Source organism: Vipera berus, assembly GCF_964194415.1.
Source record: "Vipera berus genome assembly, chromosome: 3".
In the NCBI taxonomy this organism is placed as follows: domain Eukaryota; kingdom Metazoa; phylum Chordata; class Lepidosauria; order Squamata; family Viperidae; genus Vipera; species Vipera berus.
Genome location: NC_138204.1, coordinates 165,616,759 through 165,644,032, shown reverse-complemented (window position 1 = coordinate 165,644,032; position 27,274 = coordinate 165,616,759). Strand labels below are relative to the sequence as shown.

The following is a 27,274-nucleotide window of genomic DNA, read 5'->3' as shown; positions in this document are numbered from 1 at the left end:
TTGAACGTTGAACAAAGCATACATTTTGTTACAACTTTCAAACAAAATATGGCTATTTTAAGAATAGTATTTGCAAGTATTATGTCTTATGCAAGTATTATGTATTATGTCTGTTCTACATGTCATGGTTGGAATGTTATCTTGCCATTTCTCATTAGATTGTTGTTCCTGGGGCTTTTTGTTTGTTTGTTTAACCTACACATATAGCACCAGGACTTTCTGGTAATTCCTTAACATTAGTATTGGCTTAGGCTGGATGGAGTGATTAGGAATGTGGGAGAAATCAGAAAGCACAGTAGTGTCAATTTACCATACCAGAAATGAATTTACCTATCCAATTCAGACATTTACAGAAGATATTTTGAGAGTTCCTCCTTCAATGAGGTACATGGATATGGGCTAGGTGAAACAACTTTGGTAGTTCTCAGGTCTCCTTTCTCTGTCCCAGTCTTTCTTGAATTATTCAAGCAGATTAAATTTTTGCCTTTAGTTGATTGTTGAATGGCCAGCATGCTGTCAGTTAAGAAAAGTACAGAATGCAATTGTCATCAAAGTATTTCACAGCATCATTGTCATCCTCGCACATATGTTTGGTCTTTTTTGTGCATATCTAACAAACAGCTTTTCATTTGTGGGGTCCTTTGTGCTCTCTGAATTTGGTTGTTTTCTTGCAGGTGTGGACTGATGATGTTATCTAGTTTCATAATAAAATTCTGGAAGAAAACAACCAAACTCAACGAGCACTACAGATCCCACCATTCAATCCTGAGCTACAAACTCTCTTCTATCAGTTAATAATTTTCCTCCAAACCAAAAGCAAATTAAAGGGAAGGGGGGGGAGAAACAAGTTAAAAATATTAGTTTAAATCTGAATTATAGTGTTTTATATTGTAAACATGGTATCTCTAAGCCCTGAGACTAAAAAAAAACCCCTCACAATACTTTGGCTAAACTTACTGTATGTTCTATCACTGTATTTCAAACATGAAGTTTTGAAGAGTAAAATAACTTATCAGAAGGGTATATTGAATAAATATGCAATCCTTGTCCAACGTCTGATGATATTGGTATTTTTTTGTAGATCACATACAAAGCTGTCAGCTCCTTTGACCCAGAAATCGATTTATCAAACCAAAGTGGACGGGTTCTAAAGCATGGAAATGAAACACATTATTTGTTTTTTGGACTGCACCCGGGAACTACTTATTCTTTTACTATACGGGCTAGTACAGCCAAAGGCTTTGGACCACCTGTAACAAGTCAATTTACCACAAAGATATCAGGTATTATTTAAAATCAACAACCTTACCATTATCATAAATGTTATATTTATTTAAATTGTTTAACTTAAATTTTACGATTTTTTTATGTCAGGACCATATTTAAGTTAGTTAAAATATTTCCTTTCTAAATAATGTTATCTAAACATTACTGCACACATACTTTTGTATACAAAATATTATTGATATGAGTTTACTATTTTAAAACTCATTTTTAAAATGTTGAGACAAACTAAGCTGATCAGACATAAAAACATACATTTCATATTAGGTTATTAAAGTGGCCTATTGGTATACGTTCACATTTCTAATCATTTTTAGATTATTTAGTATATAACATCCTTTCTTTGTTTAGCATGTATATTGTCCAAAGTCATATGCAGCTAAGATAGGTGGCCACATACATTTAATAAACCACTACAATAACAATTCAAACAACATCTGACTATCCCAAGTCCTTAGGAAAGATTCAAGAGGTCGATAAAAGAACCATCTGTCTGAGTGGGCAACCAACCATAATAATAACAATAATAAACTATAATAATTGCCTTCAGTGAGGTACTTTGATGTTGTTATGGGGCTACACTGAAGAGGATTAGAGCTATGTCAGAGATTCAGTCATATTAGACCGGTATCAACAAAGAAGCCGGAGAAAGAGCATCTCTTCCATAAACAATATGGTGAGGTGTAACTTGCAGAAACCCAGACCAGATCAGTCGTTACCCAGGTCAATAAGGTTTGTGCAAGATGTTGGAGTTCTTGGAAATCTAGTGACAAGTGGTCTATAGAACTCAGGATTATTGGCTGAGCAACAAGGACCAGAAGCTTCAGGACTACTGGAAGGAAAGCAAATAAGTAGAGATTGAAAACACGAAATAATAATAATTTGGTAAAATAAAACAAGACATAATCTGTTATTACAGATCAAGTCCAGGGAGGATATATGAAAAGAATGTATCCAAAATCAGAAATAACAGAACAGAAGTTAGCAGATCAACATTGATTTATAAAATGAAATAAAGCAGTCACAGAAGTAGAATTGGAAAAAAACCCTGTAAAGGTCTATCCAAGGGAAAGAAATCAAAACCTTGCCAGAAATAGCTCAGAATGAAGAGGCAAGCCAGAGGAAGTTGGAAGCTAACATAGCTATTGAATTGTTTTATTCCCAAACCAAGCACCCTCTCCTTTGCCTTATCTTCAGAAAGATAGATCAAAGCCCTCTAAATAAAAACAAGAGAAAATGAAAAGAATAACTGAGTTTCCAGAGCAGCACAAAAAGAATAGAATAAAATTGCCTGCATTGAAGCTGGTTCCAAAGAAACAGCTAGCACAAGTATTAAAAGATGCCAATTTTACACAGGTAGTCCTTGACTTACGATCAGAACTGACCTTGGAGTTATGGTCAGAAGTCGTTGGAGTCATAAGACGAATTCCATGTGACTTAACTTTACAACTGCATCCTGACTTTCCTAGGTGCAGTTGTTAAGTAACTGTGTGGGTTATTAACAGAGCACAAAGTACCTCAGGGAGTGGATAAAGCCCTGAGAGGCCTGCCACCTAGCTGGAACCCAAAAGGAGCAGACAAACAACTAAAAGCTTTTGCAACTTTTTTGGGAAAGCTTTTTTCTATCTGTATGACTCGCTTTAGGCCCAGATTCTGCATAGATGTTGGGGGGGAAGAGAGATGGGAAGAAGTTGCAGCCTCTCCTGTAATCGCAAGTGTGGGCAGGCTGCCAAGCACCCAAATTTTGATCATGTGACCTCAGGGAGACTGCAACTATTATAACTTTTGGCATGAATTTTAAGTCCATTCAGTGCCATCAGAATTTCGAACAGTCACTGAACATGTGGGCATAAGAAAAGCACTACCTGTAATACAAAATATAAGCACCAACTCACTATAAGAAACAAACCAGTTAATGTACCGGATGGCTGCAGTTATAATACCTTGGATGAAAAACCAACTAACAGACACACAAAAAAAACACTGCACCACTAAAGTGGAATATGAGATTGGAAAAGAAAATTGGCGTGCTATGATCAGATGAAAGCAATCTGGGACAGATAAAAGAAGACCAAAAAATAACTGATCATAAAATACGACCTAGAAAAAAGGAAAATCAAGGAAGCAGTTGAAATAATAGAGCAGCAAATAACAGCTGTAGCCAAGAAGATCAACAGATAAGGTCAAATTGCATACTATAGGCAAAAGCTCCAATTTCAATCAAATCAGAAAAGTTTCTGCCAATCCATCAATGGAGAGATGGTGGCGAACCGGTCAACACCTGACCAAGAAGACACAGTGTAGTTCTGGGCACAGCTATGGGACAACCCCACCCTCAAATAAAACAAGTTGTCCTGACTCACGATTATGATGTTGTAGGAAGCCACAGTCACATGATCACCAGTTGCGACTATCCTTGCCAACTTTGCACAAGCAAAGTTACTGGAGGAGCCTCAGGGAAGGTCACAAGTCATGCTGTTGAGTCTCCTTGGCTTTTCTGTCCTCATGCTTTCCTGAATTCACATGGCACCACACTTTCCACCATACAGTCTTCCTGCACTTACATGGCACTATGCCCTCATCTGCTTTGGTCTCCCCCAATTTGTGCACAGGCTGCACTGGGACTCCCCCTATGGTACTCCTACACTCCTTACCTGGAAGTCCCACCACTTCCGGCTTAATGATGCTGCATCTTATAAGGGCAACCATGACTGCTTATAAGGGCAACCATGACTGCTGTGTTTGTCATTGCTAAGCAATGCAGTCACATGATGTCACGCTTTATGATTGCATTACTTTGCAACAGCAATTCAATTCCCAATTGTCATTGTAACCCAAAGGCTACCTAGATCAGATAGGTCCATGAAATCTCTAGGAACCTACCTCAACTTGAAGGAGATTTTTTTGTGCAACTTTCCATTTAACAGACTCTCAGAATTATAAAACTATTTCTGTGCCAGCAATTTTAAGATCTATTCTTAGAGAGAGATGGGAACGATCCAACTTTTCTGAATTTTAAAGAAAGCATAATTAGGGCAAAATTAAGATGATTAAGCATGCTACATTTAAACTTACATATTTAGCTATGCCCAATTCAGTCATATTTTAAACTTTAGAAGGGCAGGTCCAGTTTTTTGTTTGTTTAGAAAACTTATATGTCTACCTTTATTACATATGATCATTCTGTGTTGTAAAGACTGATATCTTGATTTTTGTTTCTTATCAACAGCCATATTCAACAGTCCCTATAGGGCTTCTATTATTTTTGTAGGAATACTAATAAAGTATAAAATTTCATTAAAACATCTGTATTAGCAGGAACAAGCTTAACTTTTTGTTCATCAGTACTGTCTAAAAGTATTATGCTACTGAAACTCACCATTCACTAAATTAATTCACTAATTAATTAAAAAACATTACATAACCACCAGCAGAATAATGGAATTAATTAAAATATAATTGATTACAAAGAAGTTAGAAAAGTCAAGCCCCCTCATAAAAAATGAAGTTCTCTTTTATTCTTTTTGAAAGGTTAGGGAAAAAATATTCATCCTTGGTGTCTGCTCTGTGAAATTGAGGATATCAACGATACTCAACAATATGATTCTGTTTTAAAGCTACACATAATATCAGAAGGAATATCTGAGATCTAGATACAAATTAGGACATAACAAATATGAAAACCTAAAGCACCATACCCTAACAGAAGTGAAATATGGAGAGCATCTTAGGGAATAAAAATTTATTTAGTTCAGTTCTGACTACCAACAAAGTATGTTATCTTGATGTCCAGAAAAGATAATAATTGCTAAATTAACAGATTAAAGATCAATATAAATTGATAAGTGCTGCAATCTGAGCTTGTATAAATTCAAATTGTTCAGGATCCCATTACTGAATGTTCTAACATAGAAGGAAATCCTATCATAAGAGCAGTATGGTTGTTGGTAGGCTGATAAGTTCATCAAAGAGAAGGAAATTGGTTTAGAATGCTCTGTGTAGGTGGCTCTGCTCTAAACACTATTTTTAGGAAGACTGTTTTAAGATACATATGATATGAAAGGGACAAATTAAATGAGTGCTTCATGTGTTCTTTTTTGTCTAGCACCTTCTATGCCACCCTATGAGTTGGAAACACCTTTAAATCAAACAGACAGTACCGTGACAGTTCAGTTGAAGCCTGCACAAAGCAGAGGTGCACCAGTCAGGTATTGTGATGTTGGGGAAGATGTACAAGATTAAAATACAATTGATTAATTTCTTGACAGTGTTTTCTGGGGATCTTTCCTAATTCAGCACAGTTTAAATCCATGTTTGCATTATCTCTAATTAAACTAAATGGCAGACGAATAAGAAAATTCTTTGATGTAGAGCACTCAGGTATTATGTGAAGGATTTGAGAACTTAGTCTTTGAAAATAAAGAACAAAGCTGTAGTTCTCTTATGTGGGTGGTTTCTTTACTTCTACAAGGTAATTGCTTATTGCAGTGCTATGAGTTCAAGGGTGCATAATTATTTTATCCTCTACAACTGTGTTTTCTGTAACTAATCTCTCTTGCAACTGAGGATTTAATCACCATTATTTCAGGTAGCCAGGTGAGATGTAGGAAACTTAAAAATTAAATTACATTATAGGAAGAAAGAAGGGATGTTCACTAAATAGTGTTTGGCCAAGTAGTCTTTCAGACTAAATCTCCTAATCTTCAATATAAGGATAAGATTAATAATATGCTGCAGAATTGCAGCAAGAGATATAGCAAAATAATATAAGTCAAATATTTTGCAAATCCTGAAATGCTATGCAGATGCTCTTCCTCCAATGATATGAATTTTTATGCAGGATCCAATATGAATCGGTCACCAGGACCGAAGCTTTCAAGCCTATCAGGGAACTTCTCTTTCTCGAGAATATGTGCACTGGGCCGTTCTTCATGTTGTGTTTATATGGTGCCTGGATGTGTATAAGTTTTAGTTGTTAACTAGGGTGTGATTTTGGTCCTGGTGGCCGACTCAGATTGGATTCTGCAACATTATCCCAGACACATATATTTACCTTCATTTGCAAGAATTTTTATCTTGTTTTTCATTATTTAAGCAAGTTCAAATATTTCTAGTTCAGGCATTTTAAACTTGCGACGTCACGTGACATCGCGCGACGTATCACAACTTTTTCCCCATTGGTGGCAATGGGGTGGGCACGGTTTTGGCGTGATGCATCCGGCCCATGGGCTGGCAGTTTGACATGCCTGTTCTAGCTGGTATTTTCTCTATCTGGTTTATATATATTTTTTTAAAATAGTGATATTTCATTTTAACTTTTTTATATTTTTACAGTGATTGATTGTAATATATTTGTTGTTTTACTGATTGTTATACACCACTCAGAGTTGTTGTTTGTGAGACGCTTGGTCATTTAAATGCGCTTAGTCTTTTAGCTAAAAATTAATTATTATGATAAAAAATTATACAGGGTCAGATACATTGGCAGCTAAAAGAAAATAAATTTAAGTAGTCTATTTGTCACTATGGAATTCCTTCTTTGCTAATTAGCAATTGGTAAGGTGGACTGGAGGGTATTTTTTTTTCAATTACCCACTGATAGCACAATAAATTCTCTGGGCAGGGCTTGGGATAAAGATAATCTGAGGCAGGGAATATAGGTTTTTATTTCATGATGATGCTTAATTACATGGAATCTCCCTGCACATTGTATTTGCATCACCAGAAGTAAAAATTAAAAATTATGAGGGACTGCATAAGATGAGATAAAGCATAATCAACTTTTTACAGTAATTTTTTAAAATTGCATTTTCCACTTTTTTCTTGAAATAGAAATGATCCGTAGTACTGTATTGCCTTTTAAGCATAAATAAGGCCACCTTATCTGTTCATTGTTAATGATATAGATTGTAAAGTCATTTAACAATAAAATATAAAAACACCTCTTTCGTTATAGTTAAGATGGAGTATCGTTGATAAGCAATTCAGTTTACAGGAGTCTCATTTTTAAAAGGTGGGGAAAAGATTGTCACGTCTATGTTCATTCCAAGGAACTCTGAAGCAACAGACTTTCCTAGCTGATTGTTTCTTTAATCTGTATTCATTCTGAGTAAGAAAAACGTAGCTGTACTTTATGCTCTTCACTAAGTGCAATGGCTGTCTATTGATCCTGCTGTAACTGTCTTGCGTGGTTAATGCAGTTTCTTGGAACTCTTCTAAACTTTTCAGTGTAAATGATTGTTGTTGGGTTATTGATCAATACATCAGTTCTGTCACATAAAAATCTTTAATTCCTCTGATAGATAGAGGAAGAAAGGCAGAAAGAAAGTAAGCACCAATTCTAGCACATTATCGCCTAGGACTGCTTGTTTACAATTTATACCTCCATTTATCATTATGCCTAGAAGAAACATAAAATTAGAATGTTGCTTTCTGTTTTAAGTTTATTTGGATTCAGTCCACTTCAATTACAGTTGTGGCATCTTTAGGAAACGACTACATGGCATCATAAATTTAAGAAACTTTTTTTTAAAAAATTATAAGTTTCTGGAACAAACTGCTAATAGATATTTATTATTCTGTGATGATATGTCAATACCATATTCAAGAAACAAAAGTTATCTTTTACTTTTCTTGTTTCTTTTTCAATCCATAGCTGTAATTTTGGACAATATCAGCATAGCTGTCAACTTCTGAACTGTTGTTCAATAATGAGTAATTGATGATTTGTGCAGAAGAGACTTGACTGAGAGATAACTGTCAAACACAGATATAAATAATAGCTGTGCAATAGATTATATCAGGCATTAGGCAGTAGAGTTGGCACTTGAAAGATGGGTCTTTATCATTAAGATTTACTTTGTTATCCTGATTGTCCATTTCAGAGTGGGAATTCCAATCACACTGTTTCTGTTAGTAGAGGGAGGCAGTGTTTATCATTTACTGTCTTATCCTCAATTCCCAGCATTAGCACCATCACTGTAGCACCACCACTATAGTGGGAGGTCTTCTAGAATAGATGCCAGGAAACACAAAGAATTAAAATAAAATCAGCAAAAGCCCATCCACCCCATTTCAACAGTAGAACTGACTTCTGAATCAAAGATTTTGACAGATTCTTTTATAAATGGTTTAAATACTCAAGTATGAAACTAGTCACTGACTCTATTGATTTAGGCTGAAGAAGATGAACAATTAAATGGCTAACCTCTCCTACCTTCTCATTCTTATCCTTAGATTTAGCAACTGTAATATGCAATCCTGGAAAAGGCTTGAAAGCCTCTTTTTTCACATCTTTTCCACCCAATACATTTTAATGGAAAGCATTTAGACCTGTCATTTCCATTATCTACATTGTGAAGGAGTAAAATCCAGGAGGTTGAGATGATATCATTAGTTTGTTTTATAGTCTGAATTTACAGACATCATGAGTATGTCCTAAAGAAGGAATGAGGAACTTGTGGCTAGTCAGATGTTCCTAGCACCCCATGGAGCATAACCAATTATTAAGGATGACAAAGAGTTGTGGTATAGAAATATCTGGAAACCAGAAGATAAGGAATGTTTTAAAACTTAAACATTACTTTGTCATATTTTATAATATTCACACTGCCATCATAATTGTCATACCATTGTAGATATAGTTAATATCTAATTAAATATATAATTTAATACCTAATTTAAAATAAACGTTAAGCAATACAAATCAAAGTTTCAGTCCATCGTACACATTATATTTGTAAAAAAAATTCCAGAATTTCCTTTTCTTCTGGTATGACAATAATTATCTAATTTTAAAAATTTAGAAAAATAAAATTTTGAAACCAAACTTCTCACAAATACATATATTTGTGTATATTTTGGTAATGATAATTTGCTTCTCTTTTCATTTTCTAGAGGACATTATTTAAGAATCTGTAGACTTGCAATATAAATTAGAGGCTCAATTTCTGCCTAAAAAACTTACTGAATTATAGCTTACCATCCATACAATAACCTAAAACCTAGCTGAGCAATTCTGTGATATAGAAGTGACAGAGGTTTATTGAGGACTATAATTGTCATTCTTTTATGGCAAGCAAATATTCTTATTTATAATTAAATAATTAATTTGCAGTAACTTGATGCTATATGGCAGGGGTGTCAAACTCAATTTCATTGAGGGCCGCATCAGCATTGCGGTTTCCCTCAGGGGGCCAGGTGGGTATGGCCAGGGTGGGCATGGCCTACTGGGTGGGCGTGGCTAGAGTGTGTATGGCCTACTGGGTGGGCGTGGCCAGCTCTACATCGTTCACATCAAGGGTACCTATGGGGGCCCGGGCAGGAGTGGGACAGATCTGAGCGTCTCTGGCAGAAGGAGGATCTCTGGGCCAGGGCCAAGGCAGTGGGGGCCGTTCCCTCACTGTTTCCAGGATGGCTTCATGGGCCACATGAAACCACTTTGCGGGCCGGATCCGGCCCCCGGGCCTTGTGTTTGACATGTCTGCTATATGGCATATGGTTGTTTTTTAAAAAAAAAAAAAACTCTGTTACCAATTCATTCCTGTTGGCAGGTTTCCATTATTAAGACCATTCTGGATAATTGATTCTACTATTAAACTGCTTATCATTAGAACGCTCTTCTAAAAATTCCACTGAAATATTTATTCTTGTAATTTTATTTATTTTATTTTTTATTTTTTATTCCATTTATATCCCGCCCTTCTCCGAAGACTCAGGGCGGCTTACAAGCTTAGCAGTAGCCTTCATTCTATGTATATGCCTGCTTATTAGGGCTTTCACACACACACCCCAAGCGGCATTATTACAAAGTCAGCTTAATTGCCCCTCTGTCTTAAATGTCTTGTAACCTGGGATCCTAACTATATCCTATAGTCTTGAATGACTGAAAACTGATTTTGATTTTCTTTTATGTAGCATCCCTTCGCATATTTGAAGAATGTTATATCCCCACTTTAGTTGTCTTTTCTCAGGGTAAACATCCAATTTCTCCCAATCTCTTCTTGCAAGACTAGTTTCCAATCCTCTGTTCATATCTATTGATCTTTTTTGTGTCTCCTACAGTTTCTGTGAATTTTTCTTAAAATTTGATGACCAGACGCACACTCAAGGCATGGTTGACCTATGACTGGTGGATTTAAGAACACTGAACACATATCATTGTCAAATGTCTATTGTACATGTATTTAGGACTTGTCAAATGATACAGAAAAACACAAGTGATTGCAGCTATAAAAGGGCAGCTTTTTCAACTAGGCTTACCAACTGATGTGAGTGATAATGCATAATTCATAGCATATACTATCTAGGATTATCAATATGAAAGAAGATGCTTGTTTTACCAGCTACTGACCACTCTTATGTGGAAAGGTATTACCTACAGAACATCTGGTCCTCGAATTCTAAGTAGATACTGAACCTTGCTAATCTTCAGATATATTTCAGAATGCAGTAAGTTGAATGCTTCGGGGCAAGGTTATGATCACATGCTAGCCATGGTGATAGAAAAGCGACAACTTTCTAAGGAAAGCTGAAATTATGAGAGAAAAATTGGAAGCAAAACAAGTGCCTTTTTCCCTCATATTACATTTGTTTCTGGAAGATGAAAGTGTTGAATTGTGTGATGAAAAAAAACGTTATTGTTGAACATTTGAACAAATTAAATTTTGACTTCAACCTCCATAACCTGGAATATATGACTAAGCACAGCTAGGAGTGAAACCCATTTGGCATTATCACTAAAAATTATGATAATAACATTTGAAGCATAGTTGGCTGAGATAGTCCAGTGCTGAGATATTGAATAGCATTCTCAAAAAAATAAACATAACCACTGAGCGCATTCTGGATCAAAGTAGAAAAGATAAAACCAACCCTAGGAAATGAGGTTTTGAAATTTTCATTACTGTTTTCTACAAGATATTTATGTGAAGCAGAATTTATGGCATTCCCAATCACAAATGTCAATCTTTCAAGGTAGGTCATAGCTTAAGATGCAGTTTTTCAAATACATACCTTGGTTTGAAGAATTTTAAAAGCTTTTATGAAGTCAAGGCTAACATTTGACAGCATGACTACTGCAGTGCACTCTACATGGAGCATGAAATGTCTAGGCAGGCAACCCCCTAATTCACATAAATATAAAAGTGAGAGAAGGGAAATTTATTCAAATTTCCAAGATTTTATTAATATAGCAGATATTAATAAAAAATAGTTTGGGGCCTAGGCCTTGAATTTTGACAATAATTGGGACCAGAATTTTTATCACTAAATAATAAATATAGTTATAAACAGTGCTTTTTTGTAAAAGAAAAATGTGCCGGAACTCACACATGTCATACAACCCGCCTTGCCTACCCTACAAGGTTCCATCCAAAAAAGGTGCCGGAACTCCGTTCTGAGCGTTCTATGAGAAAAAAAGCCCTGGTTATAAAGTTTGACATCACATGACCACATAACTTAGCAGTCCCCATTGCAACATTAACTGAAAACCAACTAGCACATTAAGCAAGGACCCATACCAAGGGAAGCCATTCCTATTTTGATCCTTCCCAGCCCTCAGCCTCAGTAAGGTGTAAGGGATTATTTCCTCTTCACCTTTCCTCATCCAGCTATCTCCTCCCTATCTCTGCCCTTTGGGATGTGCTGCAAAACAGCATGCCTCAGTGGTAGCAGCAACACTAGGGTTGAAGTAGAAATCCTAGGGCCTTCAACAATCTCAACTGCCACCACCACCTCTCCTGGGCCTCTACTTCAGCCCCAGTTTGGTTTAGTGGTTAAGTCACAGGGCTACAAAGCAAGAGACCATGAGTCTCTTGGCCATGAAAGTCAGTTGGGTGATCCTGAGACAGTCACTGTCTCTCAGCCCAACTCACCTCACAGGCTTGTTGTTGTGGGGAAAATAGGAGGAGGAAGGAGTGTTGGATATATTTATGATTTGAGTTATTTTAAAAATAATAAATGTGACATGCAAATAAATAAACAACTACTGCTGCCTCAAGCCTCCTGCTTCTTGTCTTCCTCCTTCTGTTGCTGGCCTGGCTCTATATGAAGCAGCTGCTGGTCAGACTAGTTCTTCTTTCTGAGACAGCTTGTGCTATTCCCCAAATAGTGCAAGCCATTCTCATGATGCTTCATAACACCTTCAGAAAGCTGCTGAGGCCTTCTGCAGCATCACAAAAACGATGTGTGTTATTTGGAAAAGAGCAGAGGTGGTCTTCGGAAGAAGCCTCAGCAGGAGGAGCAAGATGGTAGGAGTCAGCAGCAGGCTTGCAGAGTGCACGATGTTGGGAGTGGATGGCGCTTTGTCCTGGGGGCACTGACCACAGCTTGAGGCAGTTCTCCTTGGTGGCAGTGACATTGGGGCTAAAGTAGAAGCCTGGGGAGTTGGGAGTGACCAGCTGAGAGTTTTGAAGGGCCCAGATTTTTTGTTCAATTCCAGTGGTAGTGGTGCTGCTGCTGCTGAGGAAGGCCACTGTGCAGGGCAGCCAAAAGGGCTGAGATAGGAGGAAATAGGCTAGTGGGGAAGCACCCCTGCAATTGAAAGGGGCACTGAGGAAGAATATAAGACTCTTGAGAAAGAATTACAGAAAGATACATAAAACAAAAAGATAAAAAATTTAATGGAGTTGAACAAGCATAAAATGAACTTAATAGAAAATGAAGAGGTGGCAAGGAAAATAAAGGCAGCTAAACCTTTTTTGAACAAAGAAACCAGGGAGAAAGAGAAGAGATGAATTAAACAACTGGAAGATGCTGAGGGGACTTTACAACACCGGAATGAAGAAAAGAAAAAAATAGCTTGGGAATATTATGAGAATTTATATAAGCAACAAGTAGTTTCAGATGATAGGATAAAACAATTCTTGGAAAAAACAGAGATACCTAAAGTCCCAGAGAAATTTAAAAAGCTACTAGAAGAGAAAATAACAATGATGGAATTAACAGAAGCAATCAAAAAACAAAAGAATGGCAAAACACCAGGACCAGATGGGCTACCAGCGGAACTATATAGAACATTGCAGGAACTGTTAGGCAATGTAATGCTGGAACTCTATAATGAACTCCTCTCTGAAGCTAAGATACCAGATTCATGGTCGGAAGCACTTATTACCCTGATACCAAAGTTAAACTTCCAACATCCTTGTTAAATCCTCTCCTCCACTTCACCTTTTCCCATGCTACAGGAAAAGCCAGGCCTTGAGTGGTTTTTGGAAAGCTAAAAGGATAGAGACCTGCTGACCTTCAAGGGGAAGTGTGTCCCACAGTGCAGAAGCTGCCATAGAAAAGACCACTTCCTAGATTCTATAAAATGGCTATGCTTAAGAGAAAGAACTAGGAGTGTGCCCATCCTATCTTATCTTGTAGGATGAGTAGATGTTCTTAGTGAAAGTTCTTCCCACAAATAACCTGGCTCTGTGTCTTATAGGGCTTTCAAGATAATGACCAGCAATTTTTCTGGAAGGAAACTGGGAGCCAGTGCAGCTTGTGCAACAGTGATGTTATATGGGCATCTCATCATTGCACTCACCACCACATTCTGGACCACTTGTAGCTTCTAGATTGTCTTCAAGGGCAGCCCCATGTAGAGAACATTGCAGTAATCCAAATGGGAGATGACCAATCATGCGTGACCATGAGCAAGGTCTCCCGATCCAAGAAAGAGCACAATTGGTGCCCCAAACAAATCTGTGCAAAGCCTCCTTTAGCCATAACTCCCACTTGCTTCTTGAACAGAAAAAAATCTAGAAAAAAATCCAAATTGGGCACCAGCTCAGCCCTGAGTTGTGCCAGCCTCTCTAGAGTAAAAGATGAAATATTGGGGACCAGGTGGAGGGAAACCCAGACCCATTTTGTCTTGCCAGGGTTGAGTCAAAGCCAGGCTCTTATAGACTCCAGGCACTCAACCAGCAACACCACAGCATCACCTACTGGCTAGAGATAGAGATACATAATTAGGTATCATCAGCATACTGGTGATACTGCACTCCATAGTGACAGATGACCCTCCCACCAGTAGTTTTATTTAGATGTTAAAAGGAAAGTGAAAGATCAAGCCAGGGCACCCCACTTCCTGCCCTAAATGGTTTTGTGGCTGATGAAGACAGACATCTGAGTATCTGAGGGGCTACCACAAGGCAGAGGGGGCCAGGTTGTTCACCAAAGCACCAGAGGAAAGGACGAGAAACAAAGGGAGAAGCAACCTGGAATTAAGGAGAAACTTCCTGACAGTGAGGACAATCAACCAGTGGAACAGCTTACCCCAGAAATCGTGGGCACTCTATCACTGGAGATTTTTAAGAAGAGACTAGACATTCACCTGTCTGAGACAGTATAGGTTCTCCTGCTTGAGCAGAGAGCTGGACTAGAAGACCTCTATGGTCCCTTCTAGCTCTATTCTATTCTATTCTATTCTACCTTCTGTGGTGAAATTTTTATAGAAATATTTCTAAATGTGAATTCCTTTTCCCATTGATTACTAGAGTGCAAATAGCTTGCCTGGATCATTTAGAACAGACATGTCAAACACAAGGCCCGAGGGCCGGATCCGGCCCGCAAAGTGGTTTCATGCGGCCCGCAAAGCCATCCTGGAAACAGTGAGGGAACGGCCCCCACTGCCTTGGCCCTGGCCCAGAGACCCTCCTTCTGCCAGAGACCCTCAGGTCTGTCCCCACTCCTGCCCAGGCCCCATAGGCACCCTGGATGCAAATGATGTAGAGCTGGCCACGCCCACCCAGTACACCATATGCACTCTAGCCACGCCCACCCAGTAGGCCACGCCCACCCTGGCCATACCCACCCGGCCCCTTGAGGGCAACCGCAATGCTGATGCGGCCCTCAATGAAATTGAGTTTGACACCCCTGATTTAGAACGTGTCTAAAGGCTCTGGTTTAACATCGTGACTTTCTTGTCAAGCAGCCTTTCCCATCATAGTATGGTTCAGATATGTTGGACTAGAAAACCCATGCTTCTAAGCTTCTACTGGTTCAAGATTATACTGATCGTAGTGTTAACATCTGGTTGAGGAAATAGATAATATTAAAATCCACATCTAGATACAAACTGGTGTAGTCCAATTTTGTTATGTCATTTTTTCAGAGTTACAGGCCAATATGGCCAGCTGTAAACTAGCCATTACAACTCCTAGAATTGTCATATTGTCTCTAAAACATGGGTAATATCAGGCAAGGAAATGCCTTTAGAAAGTTAACATTGCTATGTGTAGAAAAAGAGCATTTTAATTTAAGTACAGAAGAAACCTAGCCATTAACTCCTTCTTATGCCATGTGCATATTCAAAAGGACCTTAAATTATTCTGCAGTGACAGACAGAGTAGGAAGAAAGAAAGAAATATGATAAACAACCACAATCATTTTAATTAATTATTTGGTGGAAATAACGTGTATGTGTATGGAAACCTAACCCCTCTCCACTCCAATCCTTGACAGAATTTCAGGACGCCATCATCAATAACAATTTAGTGAAATGAGACAGAAGAACTGCCAACCAGGGTTTGCTCACTTGGAATTCTAGGCCAGATGTAAAGATTAATAATAGGTGGCGTTTTAGGCAACTCTCAGATCCATTCTAATGTTTTACTTATTACTTTATCTCAAATGTCCACATTTTTTTAAAATTTTGCCCTTTGTTCATAATATGGGCAAGTAATTGAGTTCATATTTTTCACCCAACCTTTCAGCTGTAATTAATATTTTATTATATCAGATTTTTATCACTAAATAGCCTAGCAGCAGGATATTGAGTTGCATATATGGGTTTTTAAGTTCCAGTGACTTACTGATGCCAGGTTACTTTTCTGTAATGAGTTATGGTTGAGAGGACACAAAATGCATTTAATGGTTCCCAGCTAATATTGCAAAGCAATTTATGACTGATCTTATCAAGATCACAGTCAGACCAAGAGAAATTAAAAGTAATGAAAATGGAATATTCATCAGTTGAGATCCATTTATCATATACAGTATATGGAATGTGGTCAAAAAGGTGAAAATGTATATGCAAGGCTAGTTATATCCCTTTGTATGTATGTTGTATGTATGTGTGCTATTCCATTTTATGAACAAAATCTGGTTAGGTCAAGTGTATCTTATTGTGTGAATTTTTTTATTATATAGTGAAGAATAAATGCCTTACTAATATGATACATTTTAAACAGATAACTGTTGATGTTCATCTGCTTATGTAAATCAAAATGCATTTCACATACATTATATATTTAATAAAATTAAATTAGTTTCAAGATACTGGTATTCAAAATACAATTAAATATATTAATGAATATTATTCTGTTATATCTAGATGCAGTCATAATATTCTCTGGATCTAATAGTAATATCAGTAACTAATATTTAAAAACAGAAAATCCACACTTTTTGACACATAGGTTTTCTATGGAGCAGAGTCCGTTTTAGCCTTTTATGTTTTGTGGTAAAAGAATCTATGACTCTTGTATTTTGTTTGTATTTTTGTATTTTAGCTACTTTGTACCCATGGTGATAATTCCTATTACACATTTCTTTTTAGTGATATGGTTTGAATGATCTATTGCTTGATTTGGTGTTGGGCTTACTTTTTGTTGCAATTTTAAGCCAACGGACTTCAAATTGATGATAAAACTCAGTTTTTCAAACAAGGGGCAGAACTTAAATAATAAAACCAACGAAAATTATGTGTCCAAACACAACATTCGTACTTCAGTAAAGACTAGTCCCCAATTGACATTTCATAAGACTGGAATAAAAAAATGGGATTTTATACTTTACATATGTTGCATTTATTGGAACAGGAGAAGATTCAGTCTAAACTGGAGAAGCTGGGAATTTTATTTGGCCATGATATAGTCATCCTATGTTAAGACATGCTTTCTGCCTTCCTTATATGAACAGAAGACTGTTGTAGCTTCCTCTTCTGTTAAAGGCAAAATGATTAATTTTTGCCAGGTATAGTGCAGCCCAGAATAATTAAATATTAAAATGTATGTATCGCATTGAGCTATAGAAATACTCTTGTATTCCCCGTACTTAGCAAAAACATAATATACAGAACAGAAAGATATGCAGCTTTGAATCTCCCAAGGCTCTGCTGCAATCAAGATATAATATAAATTACCAAGCATTTTTCTTCCCTGAGGAAGTAAATAATTGGTCTCAGTCTCATTGTAAATGCCCTCCTGACAACAGAGAGGTGAAAAAATGCCTTCACCTTCCATTGATGATCCATTTTCCTTAACAGTAGAACCACAGGGATTTTCTGTCTGTGGGCATAGGAACACTAAGAAAAGACTGCTTGTATCTTTTCTTGGCAGAAAATCCCCTTTGTAAATAGTAATTTAAATCTTTGGAAATATTCCTGTGAAATGGTTGGATGGTCCCAAAGAAGCTTAAAGATTTTATTCATGCATTCATACAGACGCACACACACAAACAAACACACATATAAACATGCTTTCATTCCATTTTTCCTCCTGTCAAGCTGGAAGTGTTACACTAGAGAATTTGTATTGGGTATTTCATCTTTAGAGGATGAAAATAAGCTATCTTTTATTTCCTACTGCTGTAAGACTATATGGGCAGTTTTCCTAGCTTTATTTGTGGATTCCATTTGCAGGAAACTAGAGCAGACATGTCAAACTGGTGACATCACGTGATGTCGCACAACGTATCAGGACAGTTTTGCCATTGCTGGCAATGGGGTGGGTGTGGCTTCTGGATGACGCTTCTGGCCTATGGGCCGGCAGTTTGACACCGCTGAACTAGAGGAAAAATAATAATTTGACTTATTTCAGAGATTTATAGCTCCCTCAGTTTGAATGAAAAGCATCAGCTTAATTCCATTTGCTTTATGTTACATAAAGATAAAGGAAGGTGAACATGATTGGCTGCAGCATGCATAATTCTGAGGAATGCGGATCTTAGTTTGCAAACCTTCCAACTTCCAATAAAGAATTGATCATCATCTGTGAGAGTCAGTGTGGTGTAATAGTTAAGGGACTAGTCTGGAAACCAGGAGACTGTCCTTAGACATGAAAAAACATGAGCCAGCCATTCTCTTATAGTTCAGCCCACCTCACACGGTTGTGTAGGGAAAATAGGAGGAAGGAGTACTATGTATGTTCACCACCTTGAGTTACTAATAAAGTAATAAAGGTGGGATAAAAAATTCTTTATCCTTGGTCATCCTGGTTAGGTAAAGGTAAAGGTAAAGGTTCCCCCGCACATGTGTGCTAGTCGTTTCCGACTCTAGGGGCCGGTGCTCATCTCCGTTTCATAGCCGAAGAGCCAGCGCTTGTCCGAGGACATCTCCGTGGTCATGTGGCCGGCATGACTAGACGCCAAAGGCGCACGGAACGCTGTTACCTTCCCACCGTAGTGGTCCCTATTTTTCTACTTGCATTTTTACATGCTTTCGAACTGCTAGGTGGGCAGAAGCTGGGACGAATAACAGGCGCTCACTCTGCTACGCGGCACTCGGGATTCGACCCGCCAAACTGCCGACCTTCCGATCGACAAGCTCAGCGTCCTAACCCACTGAGCCACCGCGTCCCTCGAGTCATCCTGGTTAGGATGTTGCAAAGACTTAAGAGGATAGAAAGTCTAAATGTTTATTTCTAGTCATGACAGCATTCACTTAATCTTAAAAAAAATCCAGTCAACTCTTTAAATCAATATTTAAAGAAGGAGGGGGAATCTACTGCCCCTCCAAAAAAGGGAGTATTGATTTTTTTTAAAAAAGAGTAATTATCAGTCAGTAAAGAGGTGAAGTGCAAAATAATAAATAAATAAAGATATGTTTTCATGGGAAAGAAAATTTCAATCAGTTGCAATTTTCTGAAAAGCAAAGTACAATTAGCAACCAACAAGTTCTATAAATCTAGATCAGGGCTACTGTTATCATTTAAAGGTAATGTTGCCTCTAACAGTAGATGCTAGGGGTTGGGAAATAGATTGCCAGTATCCCTGAAGTTCATCATTCAAGTACAGTGAAGGCTACTTTCCCATCACTCTAGTTGCCTTTTGTGTGAAGGCCAGAAAGTCATTTTTCCCTTGGTCTCATGCAATCTTTCACAAGATATGCCAAATCTGGACTGTCTGAAATTCAAGAAGATGCTGGTGAATTATTTTCTTTTCTATGTTTATTTCTGTGCTGAGATATTTTAAGTACTTATGGAGAGATATTTATTCTATACAGTATGTTTACTTGATAAAGAACTAAAATTTGTTAGCAAACTTCTATTAGTCATAGGAAAAGGAAAGAAGTCCCTGCGGATTTTACTTCACTAGTTGTTACCAACTATAGGGGACGCTGCTCATTTCCATTTCAAGGCCATGAGCCAGTGCTGTGCAAAGACAATTCCGCAATCATGTGGCCAGCATGATGTTGCAGAGTGCTGTTTCCTCCCCACCAAAGTGATACCTATTTATCTACTCACATTGCATGCTTTTGAACTTTACAGGTAGGCGAAGACGGGAGCTCACCCCATTGCTCGACGCTCAGGTCTCAAACCCAGGCTGTCAGCTTTCCAGCTAATAGGCCCAGCAACTTAAGTACTGAGCCACCCCGCCATCCCCTATTAGTCATAAGGTCCTTTGTACTCTGTTCCCTTGAAGGTGGAAACCCCTTTTTTGTGTTAATTAGGATAAATGCTGTCAGTCATTACTGAAGCCATATAATCTAGGTCAGACATGTCAAACTCGTGACGTCACATGACGTCGCACGACGTATCGGAACTTTTTCCCATTGCCAGCAATGGGATGGGCGTGGTTTCTCCGTGATGCTCCGGCCTGTGGGCTGGCAGTTTGACACCCCTGATCTAAGTGAATCTTATTCCTCACCCATTGCAATAGGTGAAATGCTAAATGTGCTAAAAGAATTAGTGCAACTTTAGTCATCTGGGAAATTATTACAGTGCAAAAAAAATATAGAGATATGGTTCAATGGTTACCAGAGCCATATTTTTTAATATATATCTCACCAGAAAGCATGTCCATTAATAGGATTTAAAAAGAGAGTTCACATTATGAATGTAACTCAAAATATCTTGTAACATTCATTAACAACATGAACTCATTTGTACAGATTTAAAACATAATTCATAGAATAGAGTAAAGTTACCACTGACCTAGGTGCTTATAAAGTGGTAATTTATATCAGGAAGACAGTCTTGTGTGAAAATAAGATAGCAGAAAGGATTTAGCATTTTTTCATTAGCATTTGGACGTTGATAAAGGGGAACAGAAAAGAGCTTTGTGACCTTTCAGTGTGTAAATTATTAAAGAGCAAATAGATTTGAGGTCTGGTTGCTTGTAGATCTAATTTGTCTTCTTAGGGAAAAGATGAAAAGATATTTTGGGTTTGAAATTGCTTTAGTCAACTTGGTTCATTCTTTAAGGTATCTCAGGATGAATTCACATGTTTTACCTGAAGGATATTTTCCATTCAGTTTTCCACATTTTTTAAACTGCAGACTGAATCCTATAATTCAGAAAAATATGACATTGAAAGGATAACTATATTTTTATCTACATCTTTAAGAGCAATATATCAAGTTAGTTCATGTTAAAATCTGAACAAAATGCTAATGCTCTTTATTTCCGTTTTCCTAAGTCATTCAGTGTTCTGAAGCTAAACAGTTGAGTACCTCATCAGCACTGTTGGTGTCTTACTTGACTATGCTTCTGGGTCAAACTATATATTGCATTGTATACTGGCTGGCATACTTCAGTGCAACACAATGCAATGCAACCTTTTGAAGAAAGATTTGAATTATTGCCTGTAGGTTGGGAGTTTTAAAACATCCTATTTTCTCATGTACAATTAACTATCTTTAAGAGTAACAAATCTGATCTCTTCCTGATCAGATTTAATAAAGCTCCGCTAGTAGAGCTCATCTCTGAAAATGGGATGGGGGTTGGGGAATGAGGATAATATAGGTATTCTTCATTTAGCAAACATAATTCATTTTGTCAACTCAGTCATTAAGTGAAGTGGTGGCTAAGTGAAATCATGACTGTCCTTACGATGTTATTTCAGCTGTCCTTTGCTTTACAGACCTACAAAGGACATACACTGTATGGTAAATACGTGTTGTATTTGTATTATATGTCCATGTTGTATGTCTTAAACATACAACTATTTATCATAAATTTTAGTTCATATGATTTAAGAATTGGTTTTTTTCAAGGATTCTAAATTAACCACATTTTTTCCTCATTTCTTGTCTTTCCAACCTTTGCTAGTGTTTACCAAATAGTTGTTGAGGAGGAACGCCTTCGCAGAACCAAGAAAACCACAGAAATCCTGAAATGCTACCCTGTGCCAATTCACTTCCAGAATGCTTCAATTCTGAATTCCCAGTATTATTTTGCAGCTGAGTTTCCAGCCCACAGCATTCAAATGGCTCAAACTTTTACTATTGGTGACAACAAAACCTACAGTGGCTTTTGGAATACTCCTCTTCTTCCTCATAAAAGTTACAGCATTTATTTTCAAGCTGCCAGCCGAGCAAATGGGGTAAGCCTGCAAGCACTGCTTTAGTGTTGTATCCAGTCCATGTTGTCCTCTTTTATGCCAAAAATGGAAAGAAGTTGTATCACTCTTACAGTACACACATACACCTAATCTACCTATCTAATCATTATTGTTTGGAATACTGTAGAAGTAAAACAGAGTAGAATTTAGTTATATCAATGGGGAAAAAATAGGAGGAAAATTCTATTCAAAATTATCTTATTTATACTCTTTTCAATCTCTCTTACCAAGTTTTTCATTAGCTGCTCCGTGGGTCTTTCAACTATATTATCTTACTACATCAGCCTCAATACTATTGTTCCCTCATGATTGTGTTGATACAAACTTTTGGGTTTTTTCCCCTCAAATAACAAAAGCAAAAACAAACAAAGCAAATTAAGCCAAAGTACAGAAATATGAAAAGGCCCCTCCTTTGAAGATCATATTTTATCTAACAGATTCTAGAATTGTTCTCCATTTTCTGGGCATATCTACAAGAGCCCTTCATCTCTTGATAAATTTCAATTGTTTCTCTTGACAGCAGAGAAATGTTTTCTGCCAAATACCATAACAGGCCATGTCTTACAATGCTTTGATAGTGCAGAAATGTGAGATATCATTGATTTTTGTTTGTTTCCCTTACATTGTATGGTATGTTGCCTTGAACTATATAACTGACTATAAAGAAAATAAAATATCGCAAGGTCAATATATTGTCAAAAGGGGAAAAAAGTATAATGGCTAATGCTTCATTCACGTTCTACTTTAATGTTAAGTGAAGTATTGATGTAACATGTCCAAGTACATTTTCATTCATTTAACTTTAACAGGGAAATGAAGTAAACTAGAACAGGCAATTGTTAAGCACGAGGATATTAAATAAAATTGTCACAGTTTTTTGAGCATAACAGTTGTTTGAGACATGCACCCAAAAATAAACATTTTGTTATTTTCTGCAACAAATAATTATTTCTTTTTTATCTGCTATAGGAAACAAAAATTGACTGTGTCAGAGTGGCTACAAAAGGTATGCTCCTATTGTGCAGTTCTTCTAGATTTAGATTATTTATATATTGTTAAATAGACTTACAACATCCTTTCTTGATAATACATAAAGTACAGAGTACTTAAATGTATAAGAAAGGGAAATAAATGTTCAGTTCATTTAATATAGAAGCCATGGTCTTACAATACATGTATTTGGTTTTTTCCACTCCATTTGTGGCTTTCTGATGCTACTGTTTGCCTAACGTTAAGCATTATGTATGATAAATGGATAACACATATATCTAGGATGCTAGGAATATTATTGTTTCAACAACAGCAATAAAATAATAACATAACGATTTAAATTTGAAAATTAATTTTTGACAGGTTTGGTCAAATGCTAGAAAAGCTAGGCTCTGTATTAGAAAACAGACTAATCCACATCATCTGGAACATTTTGTAAAAAAAATAGATCTATAGAACTATAATTCCAACAAACAATTTAGGGAAAGACTTGCAAAGCTTTATGAACACTTTTTAAAATAATTCCTTATACTGAGTTGCAAAGAATTTTTGTTGATTCATGCTCCAAAATTGAAAGTTGGATTTTCAAGCATTTCCAGAGAAATGCTCTTAGGATAAATGGGATCAGAAAGCCCAAGATATGAATTGTTGTACATGCAATTTTCTTCTTTCTTTTAACATTCTTAGCACATCTCAAACAACGTTGCTGACACTAGTGCTACTTATTTTATCTATCATTATAGCATATATTATTTTGGCATGATTATATGGCTGTTACCATTTTTGTAGAGCAAGATAGGCAATTAATTGATTTTGAGTATTCTTCATGATTATATAATCCATATAATGGTTAGCACGTAGAACACAGCTGATGGTAATGAACAATAATGAAGTTTCTTCCATATATTATTCCTAATCAAGTGGGAGTTTGTTTAACTCCAGAGTTAAATAATTAATCAAGAAGAATAATTTAGTTCAATTTACTGTAAATGGATGAAATATTAACAATTGTCATCTGTTTTTTATTTAGAAGTTATTCTGCCAATTGTTTAATCTTTTGGTAGCTGAACTTTTTTATTCCTGTGCTTATCAAAAACAAGAAGTCTTTTCTGCACTGAAATTGTTACCCTAGCAACAAATAATATCAAAGTAGCCTCTTAGCAAAAGAGAAAAGATAAGATTCAGCTTTCATTTAAAACATATATGCTAGTTCACTATATGTTATAAAAGCACCCTTGTAAGTATTTTGTAAAACTTTTGAAAAGTCTGTAGAGTTCTCAGGAGTATAGGACTGAGGTGCAATGTGCAGTACTTGTTTGGCAATTCCCTTCCAGAATGGCAATAATTAGGGCAAGAACTGTTTTAGCATGTTTTTGAATGAAGACTAGCCCCACGTGATATCTATTTCTTGCCCTGTGGTGATTGTAATGTATATACCAGTAAAAGGTGTCCCCTGACCTCAGACATCGCTTACATATATGAAATTGACTGAAATCTCATAAGATTCAAAGTAATTCTTCAGAAATTATATTATTATAGTTGGCAAATTATTTAAAATATTTTGTGTTTTTAATCCTTGTGATAAATTTTCACAATACAAATAATCTGAATAGGCATTTGACATATGGAGGTGCAGTAACACCAGATCTAAATATAATTTTTGTGTTACAGTACAAGCATATTTTTTTACATAAATCTCAGTAGTAATATTTATTTTTTACTATATCCTGGTAATAAAGATTCTGACCATAACTTAATTCTGCAAGGGAAACAGAAGCATGTTTTCTGGAAAGAGTGTTTATAAACAAAAAAACTGGGACAACATGAGACTTCTCCAAGAAACTTCATTTAATATGTCTTTTCCAGCTGAATTTTGAAAGGTGGTTTTATTTGCTTATGGCAAGCTGACTGCAGTGAAGATAGGATAGTTATATTATCTAACTAACCTAGATAGAATTACATTTGAATAATAGTTTTTGATAAATAGTACAGTAATTCTCGATTTTCACTTAGTGATTACGCTGCTTAGCATTCAAGTTGCCAGTTCCAGTTGTGGTTGCTAGGCGAGGAGTACCTGTATATAAAATTCTAGTTATATTTAGCTGTTGGTGGTATTTGTGTGTATGTGCACCTTTAAGTAGCAAGAACAAGTCCCTGCAGTTTCTTGGCAGGATTTTTGAATGAGGTTTGCCATTGCCTCCTTCCTACACCTGACTGGCCCAAAGTAAACAAGCCAGCTTGTGCCTAAAGTACGATTAGAATTCACTGTCTCCCTGTTTCTAGCATAGTGCCTTTAACACTATACTAAATGGGTTTTTTATGTATTATTAAGATTCATTTATATGTAGGATATTAATATTCACATATTTCTTACTTGCTAAATAAATCCTTGTGTTTGTTTCTTGCACGTCATATTATTCTGCTTTTGTATAGGTATATTACGGTTTTATTAAAAATATAATGTTGGTAGCAGAAATATTAAAGATAAGTAACCAAGTTAGCTTGAAAAATATCTTTTCAGGTAGCATTTGATTTGTATTGTTTCTTGTCCCTTTCTTGCTTGCCAAAAAGTTTTTTGCTTGCCAAGTGAGTTTTGTGCACTAGTCAGTTGTGTTCACTTTTTTTTGGCTGTCTCATGCTTTTTCCCCACCTACCAAATGATTTAGGGCAGTGGTGGCGAACCTATGGCACAGGTGCCAGAGGCGGCACTCAGAGCCCTCCCTGTGGGCACCAGCGCCATGCCTCGGAGGTGGCAACTGTCTCTCTTCAACCAGCTGCCCTCCACAGGTGTCCCTCCCCACGAGCAACATTGAGGTGACCACACCCACCTTGGCCACACCCACCCAATCTTCCATGACCACCACAGCCACACCCACCCAGTAGGCCACGCCCACCTGGCACCCAGCAATAAATAAGTGGGTTTTGGGTTGCAGTTTGGGCACTTGGTCTCTAAAAGTTTCGCCATCACTGATTTAGGGTTAGAGTTATTGATCAAAGGTTACTTTTAGTTCTGCAACTTTAGGTATTCATGCCATAATTACACAAAAATATTGCATCAATTGATTATGTCCATGGCCAGGAAACTCTTTTTTTCTACATGAGATTGGGCAAAAAAGAAACGAGAGCCCTTTTGTCTTCTATATTTGATAGTTCTGGGAATCAAGGCACAGTCCTGTTCATTGTATAAGATCAACATGCCATTAATGCTTTTGTTGAGTTTTGTTAAAATGAGAATAGAATAGAATAGAATAGAATAGAATAGAATAGAATAGAATAGAATAGAATAGAATAGAATAGAATAGAATAGAATAGAATAGAATAGAATAGAATAGAATAGAATAGAGTTGGAAGCGACCTTGGAGGTCTTCTAGTCCAACCTCCTGCTTAGGCAGGAAACCATAACATTTCAGACAAATGGTTGTCCAATCTCTTCTTAAAAACTTCCAGTTTTGGAGCATTCACAACTTGTGGAAGCAAGTTGCTCCATTGACTAATTGTTCTAACTGTCAGGAAATTTCTTCTTAGTTCTAGGTTGCTTCTCTCCTTGATTAGTTTCCACCCATTGCTTCTTGTACTGCCTTCTGGTGCTTTGGAGAATAGCTTGACTCCCTCTTCTTTGTGGCAACCCTGAGATACTGGAACTCTGTTATCATGTCACCCCTAGTCCTTCTTTGTCACTGCGTGTTTTTGTAGTTTTGCCAGCTTTGTTCATTTCTGTCTGTACATTTTCCCCTGCTCTCTGCACCTGTGTTACTATCTTATCATGTAACCATGGAAGACAACGAATCTGTGGTTTATATATCTGAGAATCACTTTACAGGTTCCAGGTCTAGACACCATTACCAAAATATAAGACAAGTGGTTAAACAAGGTTTTGTTAAATTGCAGTATGTGCCTTCATATGACCAGATTGCTGATATGCTGAACAAACCACTTCCTACAGCTCAGCATGAGTATCTGCGTAACAAGATGTGCCTTATCTGAGATCTGCGTCGCTGACAAAAGAAGGGGATGTCACTGCATTTTTTGTAGTTTTGCCAGCTTTGTTCATTTCTGTTTGTACATTTTCCCCTGCTCTCTGCACCTGTGTTACTATCTTATCATGTAACCATAGTGAATGTCACATGTCCAGCCATGTTATGGTTTTACTCTGTTTTGTCCTACTAAGTGCGCATGTCTAGAAAAAGTTTTCTCACTTTTACTTTGTATTCTGTCTGATGAGAAGATGTAGTCAGCTAGGAGCTTTTCTTTTGCTTTCCAATTAAAGTTTTATATACAGTAAAATATGCCTCGGTTTTGTTTATTTTTTACCTGATGTTTACCATGTGTCGTATGAACTACGGTCCATCGCCCTCTGATAGGGAAGCATTAATTTCCCTGACATTCTTTTCATTAAATTAGACCCAATTCCAGCAACTGTTCTTTATATGTATTAGCCTCCAGTCCCATGAT

At 37.0% G+C, this 27,274-nt stretch overlaps 1 protein-coding gene across 4 annotated transcripts in view; it reads left to right on the top strand.

The window, feature by feature from the left end:
• PTPRM (protein tyrosine phosphatase receptor type M) overlaps window positions 1-27,274 on the top strand; it is a 488,729-nt gene that overhangs the window by 276,587 nt on the left and 184,868 nt on the right. For all 4 annotated transcript variants that reach the window (XM_081323493.1, XM_081323492.1, XM_081323491.1 and 1 more), the window contains exons 10-13: window positions 1,082-1,283; window positions 5,390-5,492; window positions 21,541-21,814; window positions 22,802-22,838. In XM_081323493.1, coding sequence (XP_081179619.1) covers window positions 1,082-1,283; window positions 5,390-5,492; window positions 21,541-21,814; window positions 22,802-22,838 — 616 coding nt within the window. The remainder of the gene's footprint in view (window positions 1-1,081; window positions 1,284-5,389; window positions 5,493-21,540; window positions 21,815-22,801; window positions 22,839-27,274) is intronic.